Source organism: Hemitrygon akajei, chromosome 1, assembly GCF_048418815.1.
Source record: "Hemitrygon akajei chromosome 1, sHemAka1.3, whole genome shotgun sequence".
Lineage (NCBI taxonomy): Eukaryota > Metazoa > Chordata > Chondrichthyes > Myliobatiformes > Dasyatidae > Hemitrygon > Hemitrygon akajei.
The window spans coordinates 78041355-78061323 of NC_133124.1; the positions used below are offsets into that span (position 1 = coordinate 78041355).

The 19969-nt window shown below is 40.6% G+C and overlaps 1 protein-coding gene across 1 annotated transcript in view; it reads right to left on the minus strand.

Annotated features, from left to right (window-relative positions):
• stk3 (serine/threonine kinase 3 (STE20 homolog, yeast)) overlaps positions 1-19969 on the minus strand; it is a 453065-nt gene that overhangs the window by 331095 nt on the left and 102001 nt on the right. The window contains exon 5 of the mRNA XM_073046198.1: positions 11074-11238. Coding sequence (XP_072902299.1) covers positions 11074-11238 — 165 coding nt within the window. The remainder of the gene's footprint in view (positions 1-11073; positions 11239-19969) is intronic.

Consider the following 19969-nt stretch of genomic DNA (forward strand, 5'->3'; position numbering starts at 1 on the left):
AGTTCCAACATGCTCAAACTTTTGGTTCCTGCCTTTGTTTGTCAGCTTAACATCTACTTACACTCTGCAAACAAAATTAAATTTGGCTCCTTTTAAATGTATGGACAAGTTATTATATTTTGTGTTACTACATAATGAGAAAATTCTAAGAGTTCCAACAATGATTTGACAACCCTGATGATATGCTTGCATCTCTCATTGGAAAACGGTGAAAATTATCATTTCAACTGTTTTCCTTGGACTTCAACCAGAATCCCATTCGTATTACGGGGAGGGAATGGCTGGAATTTCAACTCCATATGGTTCTTGTTCAGATGACCCAACACATGTTAGAACTAACAGAGATCCAATTGCAGTGTATCTAGAGTGAAAACAAATAACGTGATTTTTTCTAAAAATAGACCACAAGCATCTCAGGGCTTGCATAACTTTCTCATTCAGCGCTGAATAGAAAATTATTTTAAAACAAAAGTAATTGTAATAAAATTGAAAGGAGGGATGTCTGGGCCAAAGTTGCACAAGGACCAAATAAATATTCTGCATTAAATGTTGCTTCAGAATTTTACTAATGTTTTGAAGACTATTCCGTGAACACTGTAAAGAAAACTAATTGCAAGTAAATCTTCAATCTATTATTTTCAATCCCTTTTTAGCTTTAAAGTTAAGATTGTATGCTAATTTTGAAAGCTGCATTCTTGTGGTACCTCCACATAGGTCAAGTCAAGTCAAGTCACTGTTATTGTCATTTCGACCATAACTGCTGGTACAGTACACAGTAAAAACGAAACAACGTTCCTCCAGGACCGTGGTGCTACATGAAACAACACAAAACTACACTAGACTATGTGAGACAACTCAAAACTACATTAGACTTCAGACCTACACGGGACTACATAAAGTGCACAAAACAGTGCAAGACAGTACAATAATTAATAAAGAAGACAATAGGCACCGTGAAGGGCAAATTACAATATAATAATAAATGATGTAAGTGTAAACAATACAAACAATGTTTTAGCAGGAATTGTGAAATAAATGAGCAAAAATGGAGCGAAATGGTTTGTGTGTGTGTGTGTGTGTAGGTTGGTGTCAGACTAGACTCTGGGGATTGAGGAGTCTGATGGCTTGGGGGAAGAAACTGTTGCACAGTCTGGTCGTGACAGCCCGAATGCTTCGGTACCTTTTGCCAGAGGGCAGGAGGGAGAAGAGTTTGTGTGAGGGGTGCGCGGGATCCTGCACAATACTGTTAGCTTTGTGGGCGCAACATGTGGTGTAAATGTCTGTAAAGGCGGGAAGAGAGACCCCGATGATCCCTTCAGCTGACCTCACTATCCGCTGCAGGGCCTTACGATCTGAGACGGTGCAATTTCCGATCCAGGCAGTAATGCAGATGCTCAGGATACTCTCGATACATTCTCTGTAGAATGTGGTGAGGATGGGGAGTGGGAAATGGACTTTCCTCAGCCTTTGCAGAAAGTAGAGACGTTTCTGGGCTTTTTTGGCTATGGAGGTGGTATCACATTCATTCTGCTGTTTGTATACTGCCTTGGTTACATTCTTATGGTAAGGAATCGGACTTTGTCTGATGTACCAGTAACCTGCTCATGTTAATTTTTGAAAGACCCATTATGAAGTTTGATAGAGATGTAGAAAGCAAGCTAATTAACATGGAAAGCAATTAGAATAAAAATCAGGAAATTTGAGAAATAATATACGATATTTCAGTAAAGAGTCAAAGGTTCATTTTATTGTCAAAGTATTGTTGTTCCTTTTTGCATGTAATGGCCTGCTTCATACTTTTTACTGTTCTGCTGTTTGTATTTCATTTTGGGCAGTTCTGTAAAAGCAGCTTGTTTTCAGCTTGTTTGGGTTATCCATCATCATGAAGTGTTTCAAGAGGCTCGTCATGAGGCATATCAAGACCCTGCTGCCCCCCTCACTGGACCCCCTGCAGGTTGTGTACCGTCCCAATCGCTCAACAGATGACGCCATTGCCACCACCCTCCACCTGGCCCTAATCCACCTGGACAAAAAAGACACATATGTTCGGTTGCTGTTCATAGATTTCAGTTTAGCATTCAACACAATCATCCCTCAGAAACTGATTGGAAAGCTGAGCCTACTGGGCCTGAACACCTCCCTCTGCAACTAGATCCTAGACTTCCTGACTGGGAGACCTCAGTCAGTCCAGATCGGGAGCAGCATCTCCAACACCATCACACTGAGCACGGGGGCTCCCCAGGGCTGTGTGCTCAGTCCACTGCTATTCACTCTGCTGACCCACGACTGTACTGCAACACACAGTTTGAACCACATCATCAAGTTCGCCGATGATACAACAGTGGTGGGTCTCATCAGCAAGAACGATGAGTCAGCTTACAGAGAGGAGGTGCAACGGCTAACGGACTGGTGCAGAGCCAACAACCTGTCTCTTAATGTGAACAAAACAAAAGAGATGGTTGTTGACTTCAGGAGGGCACAGAGCGACCACTCCCCGCTGAACAACGATGGCTCCTCTGTAGAGATCGTAAAGGGCACTAAGTTTCTTGGTGTTCACCTGATGGAGGTCTCACCTGGTCCCTCAACACCAGCTCCATAGCAAAGAAAGCCCAGCAGCGTCTCTACTTTCTGCGAAGGTTGAGGAAAGTCCATCTCCCACCCCCCATTCTCATCACATTCTAAAGGGGTTGTATTGAGAGCATCCTGAGCAGCTGCATCACTGCCTGGTTCGGAAATTGCACCAACTCGAATCGCAAGACCCTGCAGCGGATAGTGAGGTCAGCTGAGAAGACTATCGGGGTCTCTCTTCCCGCCATTACGGACATTTACACTACACGCTGCATCCGCAAAGGAAACAGCATTATGAAGACCCCATGCACCCCTCATACAATCTCTTCTCCCTCCTGCCATCTGGGAAAAGGCTCCAAAGCATTCGGGCTCTCACATCCAGACTATGTAACAGCTTCTTCCCCCAAGCTATCAGACTCCTCAATACCCGAAGCCTGGACTGACACCTGGCCCTACTGTCCTGTTTATTATTTATTGTAATGCCTGCACTGTTTTTGTGCACTTTATGCAGTCCTGTGTAGGTCTGTAGTCTAGTGTAGCTTTCTCTGTGTTGTTTTTGTTTACGTAGTTCAGTCTAGTTTTTGTACTGTGTCATGTAACACCATGGTCCTGAAAAACGTTGTCTCATTTTTACTATATACTGTACCAGCAGTTATGGTCAAAATGACAATAAAAGTGACTTGACTTGACTTGACTTGTCGAAGATAAGAGATGAGGAGAAATGTGCGCCATCCAATTAGGATGGTCAAATTAAGGGGAGGTTTCTCTGGTGAGGGACACTAAGGTTGGGCTCGGGGTTTTTTTTGTTTGGCGGGAGATGAAGAGAGAAGATGCTGAGGAGAACCAGTCACAGCTTACGATCCGGTGAGTGAGATGGATTGCAAGCGACGTTCGGAAGGTGGTGTGGGCATTCACACTGACTGAGGACCCAGCACTTGAGTAACAAAGAAGGTCAAGATAGCTCCAACTTGTGCACATTTGAATGTTTAATTAGAATGGGCACTTTTCTTTTTGTTATTCTTCACTAACCCTTTAGTTAAGATTCATAAATATAATTCCTTTAATCATATGTAGTGTACTGTCTGTTATTTTGTGGCACTAATTTGTAACAGGGTAGCAAATTACACAGCAACCGCACAAACCGAGGTTTGGGGTGGGATCAAGCCATCTCAATCTCATGACTTTGGCGGATTTGAGAATGACTTCCCTAGACTTACACAACCAAGGAAACCAGGGTGTTTCACGCAGATGGGGCGAGATTTTTGCCAAATCTGCAGAATTTATCAGTTTTGTTTTACGAAGCTAGCTTGACACTCAACCTAGCACAGATGGAAAGCATGCAAGAAGCCAATCAGATTCAAACTCAGGAACTTTCACTTTGAAATCTGGTGGTGATGACACTATACCACTGGCCAGTTATTGGCAAAGTATGCATGTACAATACAACTCTGATATTTGTCTTCTCCAGATAACCATGAAATATAGAAAACTAATGGGTTTTTCCACATATAACACATATAGATATTTTGATAATAAAGTTACTTTGAACTTTCCAGTGGCTCTGCCTCAGAACAACTTGGTCACAAGCTTCTACAGATTTGTAGCAATGCAACTTTTAAGAAAACACAACTTTGTTTTTTAAAATAAAAGAGGTTTTTGTTTCATGACAGGTAGACCTAAATTATTCTTCTTTACATGGGAGAACAACATGCTCAACATCATCCAGTGTCAACTTATCCACATTAGCTCCTCATAGTTTCCCTTCTAGTCCCCTCTGATAGTCATAAGGTGGCAAACTATTGGATATTACAGTGCACGTCTTTGCTTCCTCTAACCATAGAAACATAGAAAATAGGTGCAGGAGTAGGCCATTCAGCCCTTCGAGCCTGCACCACCATTCAGTATGATCATGGCTGATCATCCAACTCAAAACCCTGTACCTGCTTTCTCTCCATACCCCCGATCCCTTTAGCCACAAGGGCCATATCTAACTTACTCTTAAATATAGCCAAAGAACTGGCCTCAACTGTTTCCTGTGGCAGAGAATTCCACAGATTCACCACTCTCTGTGTGAAGAAGTTTTTCCTCATCTCAGTCCTAAAAGGCTTCCCCTTTATCCTTAAACTGTGACCCTTCGTTCTGGACTTCCCCAACATCGGAAACAATCTTTCTGCATCTAGCCTGTCCAATCCCTTTAGAATTTTATACGTTTCAATAAGATCCCCCCTCAATCTTCTAAATTCCAGTGAGTATAAGCCTAGTCGATCCGGTCTTTCTTCATATGAAAGTCCTGCTATCCCAGGAATCAATCTGGCAAGAATGTCTTTCCTCAGATTAGGGGTCCAAAATTGCACACAATACTCTAGGTGCGGTCTCACCAAGGCCTTGTACAACTGCAGTAGAATCTCCCTGCTCCTGTACTCAAATCCTTTTGCTATGAATGCCAACATACCATTTGCCTTTTTCACCGCCTGCTGTACCTGCATGCCCACCTTCAATGACTGGTGTACAATGACACCCAGGTCTCGTTGCACCTCCCCTTTTCCTAATCGGCCACTGTTCAGATAATAATCTGTTTTCCTGTTCTTGCAACCAAAGTGGATAACCTCACATTTATCCATGTTAATTTGCATCTGCCATGAATTTGCCCACTCACCTAACCTATCCAAGTCACCTTGCATCCTCTTAGCATCCTCCTTACAGCTAACACCGCCGCCCAGCTTCGTGTCATCCGCAAACTTTGAGATGCTGCATTTAATTCCCTCGTCTAAATCATTAATATATATTGTAAACAACTGGGGTCCCAGCACTGAGCCTTGCGGTACTCCACTAGTCACTGCCTGCCATTCTGAAAAGGTCCCGTTTACTCCCACTCTTTGCTTCCTGTCTGCCAACCAATTCTCTATCCACATCAATACCATACCCCCAATACCGTGTGCTTTAAGTTTGCACACTAATCTCCTGTGTGGGACCTTGTCAAAAGCCTTTTGAAAATCTAAATATACCACATCCACTGGCTCTCCCCTATCCACTCTACTAGTTACATCTTCAAAAAATTCTATAAGATTCGTCAGACATGATTTTCCTTTCACAAATCCATGCTGACTTTGTACGATGATTTCACCTCTCTCCAAATGTGCTGTTATCACATCTTTCATAACAGACTCTAGCATTTTCCCCACCACTGATGTCAGACTAACTGGTCTATAATTTCCCCGGTTTCTCTCTCCCTCCTTTTTTAAAAAGTGAGGTTACATTAGCCACCCTCCAATCCTCAGGAACTAATCCAGAATCTAAGGAGTTTTGAAAAATTATCACTAATGCATCCACTATTTCTTGGGCTACTTCCTTAAGCACTCTGGGATGCAGACCATCTGGCCCTGGGGATTTATCTGCCTTTAATCCCTTCAATTTACCTAACACCACTTCCCTACTAACATGTATTTCTCTCAGTTCCTCCATCTCACTAGACCCTCGGCCCCTTACTATTTCCGGAAGATTATTTATGTCCTCTTTAGTGAAGACAGAACCAAAGTAGTTATTCAATTGATCTGCCATGTCTTTGTTCCCTATGATCAATTCACCTGTTTCTGACTGTAAAGGACCTACATTTGTCTTGACCAATCTTTTTCTTTTCACGTATCTATAAAAGCTTTTACAGTCAGTTTTTATGTTCCCTGCCAGCTTTCTCTCATAATCTTTTTCCCCTTTCCTAATTAAGCCCTTTGTCTTCCTCTGCTGGTCTCTGAATATCTCCCAGTCCTCAGGTGTGCCACTTTTTTTTTTGCTAATTTATATGTTTCTTCTTTGGACTTGATACTATCCCTAATTTCCCTTGTCAGCCACAGGTGCACTACCTTCCCTGGTTTATTCTTTTGCCAAACTGGGATGAACAATTGTTGTAGTTCATCCACACGATCTTTAAATGCTTGCCATTGCATATCCACCGTCAACCCTTTAAGTACCATTTGCCAGTCTATCTTAGCTAATTCACGTCTCATACCTTCAAAGTTACCCTTCTTTAAGTTCAGAACCTTTGTTTCTGAATTAACTATGTCACTCTCCATCTTAATGAAGAATTCCACCTTATTATGGTCACTCTTATCCAAGGGGCCTCGCACGACAAGATTGCTAACTAACCCTTCCTCATTGCTCAATACCCAATCTAGAATGGCCTGCTCTCTAGTTGGTTCCTCGACATGTTGGTTCAGAAAACCATCCCGCATACATTCCAAGAAATCCTCTTCCTCAGCACCCTTACCAATTTGGTTCACCCAATCTATATGTAGATTGAAGTCACCCATTATAACTACTGTTCCTTTATTGCACACATTTCTAATTTCCTGTTTAATGCATCCCCAACCTCACTACTACTGTTAGGTGGCCTATACACAACTCCCACCAGCGTTTTCTGCCCTTTAGTGTTATGCAGCTCTACCCATATCGACTCCACATCCTCCAGGCTAATGTCCTTCCTTTCTATTGCGTTAATCTCCTCTCTAACCAGCAATGCTACCCTACCTCCTTTTCTTTCCTGTCTATCCCTCCTGAATACTGAATATTCCTGGATGTTGAGCTCCCATCCTTGGTCACCCTGGAGCCATGTCTCTGTGATCCCAGCTATATCATATTCATTAATAACTATCTGCACATTCAATTCATCCACCTTGTTATGAATGCTACTCACATTGACACACAAAGCCTTCAGGCTTGTTTTTACAACACTCTTAGTCCTTATACAATTATGTTGAAAAGTGGCCCTTTTTGCTTTTTGCCCTGGATTTGCCTGCCTGCCACTTTTACTTTTCACCTGACTACTTTTTGCTTCTACCCTCATTTTACACCCCTCTGTCTCTCTGCACTTGTTTCCATCCCCCTGCCACATTAGTTTAAAGCTTCCTGAACAGCAGTAGCAAACACTCCCCCTAGGACATTGGTTCCAGTCCAGCCCAGGTGCAGACCGTCCTGTTTATACCAGTCCCACCTCCCCCCGAACTGGATCCAATGCCCCAGAAATTTGAATCCCTCCCCCTTGCACCATTTTTCAAGCCACGTATTCATCTGAAATATCCTCCTATTTCTATTCTGACTAGCACGTGGCACTGGTAATAATCCAGAGATTATTACCTTTGTGGTCCTACTTTTTAGTTTATCTCCTAACTCCCTAAATTCACCTTGTAGGACCTCATCCCATTTTTTACCTATATCGTTGGTAACAACTCAGTTCTGCTTCTCATGTCAATTAACAAAGTTGAATATGCTTCTATCAAAACTCAGATTGGGTTTATCAAAAATACACATAAAAAACATGACCAGTACTACAAATGTTATATTCATTGCCTACAATAATGCAGCTTTATAAAATCTTTATAGAATGAATGATGTCCATGTGAAAATATTATGTGATAACAGAAGACAAAACACAGTAAATTTATTCCAATTACATATTTTCCTTAATGTATCTTTCACTTTTCTTTCTTTTTTTTTATTTGTTTACTGTAGAATCAAGCAAGTACGAGGGAAAAAAAAGAAATCTTTAGAAATATATGAACCAAAGGCTCGGGGGATACAATTCAACATGTCATTTATGAGAGAGCAAAGAACAATTTTGGAAATATGTCTGACAAAGATGTAAATTTGGCCACTCCCAAAGGAAATATAATATATTTGAACTCCATTCCAAAATCAAGGAACGTCTGTTTCTTTATTACTGGTATGTACTGTGCTCAGTACAGTCCTGTCATCACCTACCTGTATCACATCCCCTCAAAACCATCTGCTTCCAATTGTAATTCATTCACGAAATCAGATTCATCAATATGTATCAAATAGATGCAGAAACTCACTAGTTGCACATATTTTACTACTATTTACCTACTGTACTACTGAAATCTGAATAGATAACACCATTATTATAGTATTAAAATAATATATATTACTAGCGACTAAAAATCTTCAAGAATTTACACTCTAAAAATTAGTCAAACAAACAGAATACCATGACTCCAAATGGTTTAGCCAAGACTAATTCGATCAGCTGAGTGGCCGCCTGTGTCTTAACAATTTCTGCATCTCAACTGGTTTATTTTCTAACCAGTTGCTCTCTTATTGTTTCCCATCATCTTGCTTATGTCCTTTTCTCATTCCATTTCGTTAAAATATCTTGCTTACTCCTCATACGATTTTTAAACTTTTTTCACATAGGCTTTTATCTCACACCTCACTCCAGCTACCACCTCCACCCCCAACTCTGCTTTGCAAACTGTAAGCTCTCCACTCTCCTCGCAGTTCTGAAGGTAAGTTGCTAACATGAAAGGTGAAATTGAGGAAGAAGTTACCTACATCTCAGATAATCTTGGCCAGATCATCTTGGTAAGAGTGGCAAGCTTTCTCTCCAGACTTTTTTTCAAAAACACTAGATTTATAAATTACCTATTTTATTGATTCCATTATGACAGCTGTCATATTGATATTTAAAATTCCGGGTAGCCCTTTGTGTTCCTGCTTATCTCCCTCCAACAGTTGTCTCGAACCTTCGCACTCTTCTCTCCCCAATCTTATCTTTTGAGGAAAGGCAGAGTAAGCTAGGGCTTTTCTCTTCAGAGCAAAGCATGATTAAGAGGCAACTCGAGAGGGGTGTATAAGATTATGACAGCCATAGATAGAGTGGACAGCCAGCACCTTGTTTTCCCGAAAGCAGCAATGGCCAATACCAGAGGACATCTATTTAAAGTGAGTGGAGGAAATAATAAGAAAGATGTCAGAAGAGGTTTTGTTTTCACCAAGAGAGTGATGGGTGCATGGAACACTCTGCCTCTGCCTGGGATGGACAAAGAGAATGATATCATAAGACCACAAAAAAGTGAAAATCTGCACATGATGGAAATCCAAGCAATACACAAAATGCTGAAGGAACTCAGCAGGTCAGGCAGCATCTATGGAAAAAAAAGCCATTGACATTTTGGGCTGAGACTCTTCGGCAGGACTGGAGAATAAAAGATGAAGAATGGAATTAAAAGGTGGGAGAGGGGAGAGAGAAACATAAGATGATGGGTGAAACTAGGGGAGGGATAAAGTAAATAACTAGGAAGTTGATTGGTTAAAGAGATACAGCACTGGAGAAGGGGGGAGTCTGACAGGTGAGGACAGAATGTCATGGAAGAAAGAAAAGGGGAAAGAACACCAGAGGAAGGTGATGGACAGGCGAGCAGATAAGGTGAAAGAGGGAAAAGGGGATGGGAACTGGTGAAAGAGAGGTCGTGGGGGGGGGGGGGGGGGGGGCTGCCATTACCAGTAGTTCAAGAAATCAATGTTCATGTCATCAGGTTGGAAGCTACCCAGACAGAATACAAGGTGCTGTTCCTCTCTCATGAGTATGCCTTCATCCCAACAGTAAAGGAGGCCATGGAATGGGAATTTTTTTTTTGAGGCTGTGTCCTCTGGTCTTACACCATTCGATAGGGTTCCACCAGATCTTCCCTCATTCTTCTGAATTCCAGTAAATACAGCCCCAGAGCCATCAAACTCTCTTCATATGACAAGCTGTTCAATCCTGGAATCATCTTCATGAACCTCCTTTGAACCCTCTGCAATGTCAGCACATTCTTACTAAGATAAAAGGCCCAAAACTGCTCACAATACTCCAAGTGAAGCCTCACCATTGCTTTATAAAGTCTCAACATTACATCCTTGCTTTTATATTCTAGTCCTCTTGAAAAGAATGTTAACAACACTTTTGTCTTCCTAACCTCTGACTCTACCAGCAAATTAACCTTTTAGGGAATCCTGTACAAGGTCTCCCAAATCCCTTTGCACCTCAGATTTTTGAATTTTCTCTCCATTCAATAGGGACATTTAAGAGACTCTTTGATGAGCACATGGATGGCTGCAAGTCAAATCATTTAACCACTATTCTATATCACTATCAGATCTTGTAACAGCTACACATCAGGATAATTCAGCAGCACATGAGACTTTCAGTGGAGATTGACTGAACTACAGTAATAATACAGAGGCTGTGCACACATTTACTTTGATATTACACATTAATGGATTTTTGTTAAAATGTTGAGCATACTGCTGTTTATTTCCATTATCTGACTTAAGCATCCATCCCCATTCGTAACACGTCAGAGAAAATTAACATGTCAACAAGCTTCAGCTATAAGTTTGTGACTTGAATCCAGTCAGTTGAAATAAAGCTTCACTGAATGAAGGACATTTTGGATGTACTTATCAAGTAGAAGGGTGATGCATAAGACTGCCTCTAAATGTTCTTACTGGCAAATTTGCTGAGAAAGGGCACAAAGTAAACCTCAAAGATGAAATGAGCTACATTTCTGAGGCTAAAGAAAGTAAGAGTTGCTTTGCTTTGTTTTTCTCTCTGGGATTTATCACTGAAAAGGCCAGTTTTAACCCCAGGCTAGTTCCCTTGAAAAGGTCTTTCAACTCAAGCAATGTCTGAGTAGTATTAATTATTTAGATTTATTCTTCCTGATTACTTACTGTCAGCTGACCTGCAACACCAAAATCCGCCAGCTTTGCATGGCCCTCAGTATTCAGTAGAATATTTCCAGCTTTGATATCTCGGTGGATTTTTCTCATGAAGTGCAGATACTCCAGACCTTTCAAGGTGGATTTCAGAATTGTTGCTATTTCATCTTCAGTTAGCTATAATCAGATCACATAACAGCATTAAGAATCAATGTTATTTGCACACACGTAGTGCAAGTAATACTTTACATTCATACAAATTTAGTTTCTACTTTATAATTAAATATTCCCCATTTCTGGTAGCAGCAGCTAAAGTTAAAAACCCAAATGTGGTTATGTGGACTCATAGACATTTCTCTTGGGTCAGACCAACATCTAAGCAGAGAGATACAAGTAGGTTGGAATGCCACACTTCATCTGAAAAAGTTCAAAGCTTAAGATGTGACAAAATCTTCCAAAGAAGTAATGGGATAAGTAAGAAGGAAAACATCACTCTTTTGGCAGTTCCCAGTACTACCTGAAGTGTGGCTCTAGGCTCACTGGCAATGATTTGGCATCAAATGCATTGGAGTCGAAGTTCAAAATAAATTTACTATCAAAAAACAAGTATGTCTTGTGGGCATACTCAATAAATCCATAATAGAATAAAAACCATAATAGAATCAATGAATGACTGCACCAACTAAGGTTCAGCCAGTGTTCAAAAGACAACAAACTGTGCAAATGCATAAAGAAAGAAAGAATTAATAAATAAATAGATAGATAGATAAATAAGCAATAAATACAGAACATAAGATGAATCATCCTTGAAAGTGAGTCCATAGGTTGTGAGAACACATCAGTGATGGGGCAAGTGAAATTGAGTGAAGTCATCCCCTCTGGTTCAGGAGCCTGATAGTTGATGGCTAGTAACTGTTCCTGAACCTGGTGGTGGGAGTCTTAGGTACCTGAACCTTCTTTCTGATGGCAGCAGCGAAAAGAAAGCATAACCTAGGTGGTGGGATCCCTGATGATGGATGCTGCTTTCGTGCAACAACACTCCATGTAGATATGCTCACTGGTGGGAAGGTTTACCCATGTTGGACTACGCCATATTCACTACACTTTGGAGGACTGACGTACAAGAACTTTGGTGTTTCCATACCAGGCTGTGATGCAGACAGTCAATAAACACTCCATTACAGATCTATAGAAGCTAATCAAAATTCCAGGACATCTCAGATCAAGTCCTCAGCATTCTTAAGTGTGTTGTTGCATGAATGAAATCACCGGAGAGAGTTACTGGTAGATACAAAGCCGCTTCTTTATTCAACAAAAACAAGGTACAGCAGGCATCATAGAGAGACACTTTCAGTGGAAAGGTCTGCTGGCCCAACGTGGGGCTCGATATTTATTTGCTAAACACAAAGGACAATTCCATATTTACAAAGTATAGACAATGCTTTCTTTTGAAACTACATGCAAACTTCACACCTTCTGCTTCACATCCATCCCACAGGCGCCAGCAGTGCATGGACTGGGCTTTCAGGAATTCTTTGTTCCAAACTGAATTCACAATACATTTATTTGGTATTTTACGTGCTAAACATAAAGGACAATTCCATATTTACAAAGTATAGACAATGTTTTCTTTGAAACTACATGCAAACTTCACACCTTCTGGTTCACATCCATCCCACAGATGCCAGCATCGTCTGTGGACTGGGATCCACAGCTTTGAGGAAATGCATTGTTCCAAATTAAATCCACAATACATTGTCAAGGAACAGAAGACTGGTAGCTAAAGCCATTTGCTAAATGTAAATGACCTAAACCAAAAAAATCACTCTAACAAGGTGAACAGCCAGATCTCGTGGTCCATGTAGTTACCAATGACAAATGTATGAAGAATGACGAGGTTCTGCAAAGGGCATTCAGGAAGTTAGGAGCTAAGTTAAGGGGCACGGCCTCCAGGCTAGTGATCTCAGGATTGTTACTCATGCCACGTGCTCGCGAGGCCAGAAATAGGAAGATTATACAGTTTAACATGTGGCGAAGGAGCAGGTGTAGGAGAGAGAACAAAAGGTTTTTGGATCATTGGACTCTCTTCCAGGAAAGCTGAGCCTGTACAGAAGAGACACCTAAACTGGAAGGAGATTAATATCAGAGTGGGAAGGTTTGCTAGCTCTGCACAGTGGGGTTAAAAATAGAGTTGCAGGAGTATGGGAAGCAGAGTGCCAGAACAGTTAGTGGAAAGGTTGTAGAGACAGATGTTGGTAAGACCTCGGACAAAGTCAGGAATCAACAAGTTGAGTATGGTGCAACTGGTGTCCTAAGCCACGTATACTTCAATGCAAAAAGTATCGTAAGAAAGGCAAATGAGCTCAGGGCATGGATCAACATCTGGGATTATGACGTTGCAGCAATTAGCGAGACTTGGTTGCAGGAGAGGCAGGAATGGCAACTCTATATTCTGGGGTTCAATGCAACAGAGCAGGAAGGGTTAAAGTAGCAGGGAATTAGGATAGAGAGAACTCATCTAATGAGGCATTCTGGATGGAACTGAAAAATAAGAGAGGTATGTTCACATGAATGGGGCTATATTACAAACCATCCAACAGTCTGAGGGATTTACAGGAACAAATTTGTAGAGAGGACACAAATTTGTTAATAGCAAGTGATTTTAACTTTCCACATATTGACTGGGGCTCACATACTGTAAAAGGACTAGATGGGATAGGCTTTGTCAAATGTGTTCAGGAAAGTTTCCTTAATCAGTACATAGAAGTCCCAATGAAAGAGCGTGAGATGCTTGATCCGCTATTAGGGAAATGAGACAGTACAGGTGACAGAAGTTCGTGCAGGGGAACACTGCTTCTAGTGATCATGATGCCATTAGTTTGTGGAAAAAGATAGGTCCGGTCTGTGGATTGAGATTCTAAACTGGAGAAAAGCCAATTTTGATGGTATTAAAAATAATCTGGCAAGTGTGGATGGAGATACGTTGCTTTCTGGCAAAGCTGTACTTGGATAAGGTGAAGGCCTTCAAAAGTGAAATTAGTTTTTCAGAGATATTGAGGCCCAGGATAAGAAGAAAAAGGAGGTGCACAGCAGGTATAGGCAGGTAGGAACAAATAAGGAACTTATGGAGTATAAGAAGTGCAAGAGAACAGTTAAGAAAGAAATCAGGAGGACTAAAAGAAGCCATGAAGTTGTCCAAGCAGACAAGGGAGAATCCTAAACAGTTGCAATTTAATGAAGACAAGTGTGAGGTGTTGCACTTTGGTAGGACCAACCAGGATAGACCTTACACAGTGAACAGTAGGGCATTGAGGAGTGTGGTAGAACAAAGTGATCTGGGAATACAGGTACATAATTCATTGAAAGTGGTGTCATATGTAGATAGGGTCATAAAGAAAGCATGTACTCATGTGATATCCCAAATACCTGATCACAGTCAGCCGATGGTGGTATCTAAGCTAAGGTCAGGATCAGGGAGAACTCTCTTAGTGAATCAAATTGTTGGTATTTGATTGTTAGGTGTTCAAGTCTGGGGAAGATTTACTAGAATGTTACCTGGGCTTCAGCACCTAAGTAACAGGGAAAGGTTGAACAAGTTAGGTCTTTATTCTTTGGAGCGTAGAAGGTTGAGGGGGGACTTGATAGAGGTATTTAAAATTATGAAGGGGATAGATCAAGTTGACGTGGATAGGCTTTTTCCACTGACAGTAGGGGAGATTCAAACAAGAGGACATGAGTTGAGAGTTAGGGGGGCAAAAGTTTAAGGATAACATGAGGGGGAATTTCTTTACTCAGAGAGTGGTAGCTGTGTGGAACATTCCAGTAGAAGTAGTAGAGGCAGGTTTGGTATTGTAATTTAAAATAAAATTGGATAGGTATATGGACAGGAAAGGAATGGAGGGTTATGGGCTGAGTGCGGGCCAGTGGGACTAGGTGAGGGTAAGCGTTCGGGACGGACTAGAAGGGCCAAGATGGCCTGTTTCCATGCTGTAATTGTTATATGGTTATAAGAATAAAGAGTATAATAAAACCACCATATCAGAGCACCACAAAGAGAGTATCGCCATACACACCCTTCCACCTTTTGCCTTTTCCGAATCAGCAGTTCAGTCCATTCTACTTATCAAGAACCCTTCAGCTAATTGTCATATCTGGTGTACTCTGAGTAAGCCACATCTCAGTGAAAAACAGAACACAATAATTTCTCATTTCCATTTGATACAGCAGTCTTGGCGTCAGGTCCTCAATTTTGTTCTCCAATGACTGCACATTTGCTAACACGATTCTGGGTATAGGAGGCCTCATCCCTCTGTGTTTCAGCCTGGCTTGGAGTTCTGCCCCCACCTCCAACTCACTTCTAGCCATGACAACGAACCTTTGTCCACTTAAAGATGCCATATCTGCTGGCTTGAGGAGTGGGAATTTGGTTACTGGAAGGTGAAATCGATATTGTTGCCATTAGGTTGGAGGCTACCAAGGTGATACTCCTCCACCCTGAGAGTGGCCTCATCTTGGCACAAAAGGAGGTCATGGACTGATCTGCCGTAAATGGAATGGTATCAGAATAAAAATGTTTGCCCAGTGTGAAGTTCTACTTGTGGCAGATGGAGTGGAGGTGCTCAACAAAGTGGCCCACCAATTTATGGCAGACCTCACCAATGTAGAGGAGACCACATTGGGAACAAAGGACACTATAGAATCCCAAGTAGATTAACAGGTGAGGTGTTGTCTCACTTTGAAGGACTGCTTTGGGCCCTGAACAGAAGTTAGAGAGGAGGTGAATTGGCAGGAGTAACACTTAGGTCGCTTGCAGAGATGAGTGCTGGGAGGGAGATTAGTGGGGATGGAAAAGTAGACAAGGGAATTGCATAGGGAGTGATCCCTGCACAATGCGGAGTGGTGTTAAAAATGTTTAGAGGCAAGATCCTTTTAGAGATGTTGTAAGTTATGATGTATGATGAGTTGGATGTGGAGGCTGATAGGGTGGCAGGTAAAGACAAGAAGAACTCTATTACTGTTAAGGAGGTGGGAAGATGGGATGAGTGTAGATGTTCAAGAAACTCAGAAATACTGTACATAGCCCTCAGATGGTTCACCAGTGCCATCTTGGCTTCTTGGCTGGGGATAGACTGGGCCATATCCACTACTTTTTGTAGGTTTTTCCAAACAAGGGTATTGGTGTTTTCATACCAGGCTCTGATGCAACTAGTCAATATATTCTCCACCGCACATCTATAGAAGATTGTCAAAGTTTTAGATGGCATGCTGAATTTTCGCCAACTTCTAAGAAAATAGAGGCACTGCCATACCTTCTTCATAATGGCACTTACATGCAGAGATTCAGGACCGTCTCAGGCAACTTACAAAACTTTCATGAAATAATACAGTTCACACTGAAGTTACACAATTTCAAATGTAATTATGAGTTCATTCTTTAAATTATTTATAACAACATTTAGCTTTTAATTCCTATGAATTATTCTTGTAAACCTCCTCTGGACCCTATCCAGGGCCAGCAATCTTTCCTCAGATGTTGAGGCCAAATGCCAACTCAATGCCGATGTAACATCTATGAGTTTCTTCATATGCAGTTTACTGAGACAATCAGGTTCAGCTACCAGCACAGCAATCTACATTGAGAGAAATCTTCATTCAATCTTCACTTGAGAACAAGTCATATGAAGCAAGGTTAGCAGAGCTGGGACTTTTCCCTTTGAAGCATAGAAGAATGAGAGGGGAATTGATAGAGGTCTACAAGATTATTAGAGGCATAGATAGGGTGGATAGTCAGTACCTGTTTCCCAGGGCACCAGTAGCAAACACCAGAGGGCATATGTACGAAATTAAGGGAGAGAAGTTTAGGGGAGACATCAGGGGTAAGTTTTTTTACACAGAGGGTTGTGAGTGCCTGGAATGACTTGCCAGGGACGGTGGTGGAGGCTCTTTAAGAGCCTCTTGGACAGGCACATGGATGAAGAAAAATAGAGGGTTATGGGGTAGTGTGGATTTAGTACTTTTTAAAGGATTATATGGGTCAGCACAACATGGAGGGCTGAAGTGCCTGTACTGTGCTGTAGTGTTCTATGGTTCTATGGAGACCAGCAAACACATTAGGTTAAATCATTTGGTATACTCATATGCTACAATGCTCAATGAAATAAGTAGGGGGCCTTATTTTTAAATCTGTCAGAATGGCAACACCAATAACTTTAATGACTACCCAAAAGAGTCTTTGCATCAAATATCAGAATGAAAGGGCCAGGTAAATTTTCTACTCTCTAGATTTACTAATCTCCATTATTTAGGATGATAATGGGGGGAGGGATCACACTGAAACGTTTCAAATGTTGTAAGACCTAGACAGAGTAGATGTGGAAAGGAAGTTTCTCATGGTGGGAGAGCCTAGGACAAGAGGACAGAGCCTCAGGATAGAGGGGCATCATTTAATACAGAGATGTGGAGAAATTTATTTAGCCAGAGGGTGGTAAATTTGTGGAATTTGTTACCAGAGGCAGCTATGGAGGCCAGGTCATTGGTTGCCTTTAAGACAGAGATTGATAGGTTCTTGACTGACCATGACACCAAAGGTTACAGGGAGAAATGGAGCTGAGGAGGGGAAAAAAAGAATCAGTCGTGGTTAAAGAGAAGCAGACTTGATGGGCCAAATGGCCTAATTCTGCTCCTATGTCTTATAGTCTTATGGTCTTATATCTAGTAGTATATGCACCACTGCGCGACAGCTTAAGAACCTACACAAAAACTATGCTTATCAACTCAGAAAAAAACTTATTCCTGCATCAGCTCTACTCATTCTCAGTGCACAGTAAAAAAAAAACACCCACTCACTCGAGTTCAACCAAAAGGCAACTAAACACAAGGGACCACAGCTACCATTTGTTGTTTGATGTGGTAATCACACAATACCAAATTGTGTGGTAATGGAATGTACAACACCACTGGAAGCCAAAATTGCAGGAGAGGAAAAAATTGATCAGATTCACAGTAAGATGCAATAATAACAAAGCCCACATGTAACTAGTTTGCTAGGATCATAAAGAACGCATCCTAGCCTAATCATCTGCAAAGCATGAAGAACTAGATTGGCAAAAAAGGAGCAATACTTCGATAATATTTTCACTAAAATAAAAGCTGCCAGTTAAATCGTGCAATGCATTTAACTTTCTGAAGCCTGGAGATCACAATTTGTATAGCTATTTTGAAATTTCACGCCCATTCCTTACTGACATATATTACCAATGTAATGCAGTTGAATCTTGTACAACACTACATGTATTTATATAAATGAATAGGATGTGATAGTTCAGTTACAGACCCTAAAATATTTACAAAATGAACTATAATTTTCAGAAGGAAAATGCACAAAATGCTTAATGTAAAAACTGAAAAAACAGATTTTTTTGTGCAAGAACATGTTATATGCCTAGCTCTTTATATTCAGCTCTTTGCCTAGCTGAAACAGTATGCAAATCAAATGCTGAGAAAAATAATTTAGAAGAATTAATGACAAACCTATGAGGAAAAATTAAATGTAAACACATTCAACAATTAAAATACAGTGTAAGACTAGTGTTTGTGCTTAAGTAGATTATAGACGACTAAGAATACTCTGCTCCGTATGAAGTGGAACCCATTGCAAACAACAGGATCAGATTACTGAAATTATCATAGCAAGAAGCATTAATAACCATGCCACACTACATTAATGTAGAATTGGCAAAGGGATTGACTTAACAAAATAAAGGAAACTTCCTCTAATCAAGAATAAATCAATTTCTGCAATACAGCATAAAAATTCAAAGGCTGATAAGCTTATTACAAACATCTGGACAGCATTCCTGATTAAGCATGTTAAATCACACATAGTTAAAATGAAAGCAGAGGAAACTATTGATGGGAAATATTACTTCAAATTCTTCAACCAAGAAATGAAAATCAACTGCCTCAAAAACAAAGCCTAACTTTTAATCAAATAAATTATTTACAGCAGGTAAAACTTTACAAACTTTTGCAATTGAAATAGATCATAAAAGAAAGGCAGTTAAGACTCACAAATATGATTTGAGTTTTATAAAATGCAAAATGGGCATTTCAACTGTCAAGAATTTTAACAAGATAATTACAACAAAACTGTACCCATAACAAAACATTAAAGATAAGAACTTTTAACCAATTACCATGCAAATTCAGCCAAAGAACATGTGATTTACTTTAAACAACACACACAAAATGCTGGTGGAACACAGCAGGCCAGACAGCATCTATAAGGAGAAGCACTGTCGACGTTTCGGGCCGAGACCCTTCGTCAGGACTAACTGAAGGGAAAGATACTAAGAGATTTAAAAAGATTCACTTTAGATCCATATAGCATCCCAAAGTTTTCCAAGTTAGGATTCACTCATATCGGGCACTTCAGATAACCCAGCACTAGAAGTTACAAACAAAGGAGGATTGTCATCTATTCTGCACCAATTAAGAATATAGCGTAGTTTGCTTCTTTTTTGTTGCGGTATATTTAAAGGAGACAAAATAGTGAACTCAATAAGTGTATCATGTAATACAAGGCAGAATTGAAGTAATAATTGATACATAAAATGGCTTTGACAAAATACAAAAATCCAGATTCTTCATTACCATCATTTGCCATGGGCTATACCAATTCAAAAACACTGGAGGTAAACATGAGAATAAAAACTCAATGTATATTGGATAAGGATCTAGTGCTTTCCTGGTGTATACGACCAATAAACTCTTCTTGAGCTTCCAGCCAAATACAGGTATTTATTGATTATAACCAATGTTTTGATGACAAACTCTGCCATCTGAAGATGACAGAATTTGTCAATGAAGCATTGGTTATAATTGATACCTGTACCCTACTAGAAGCCCA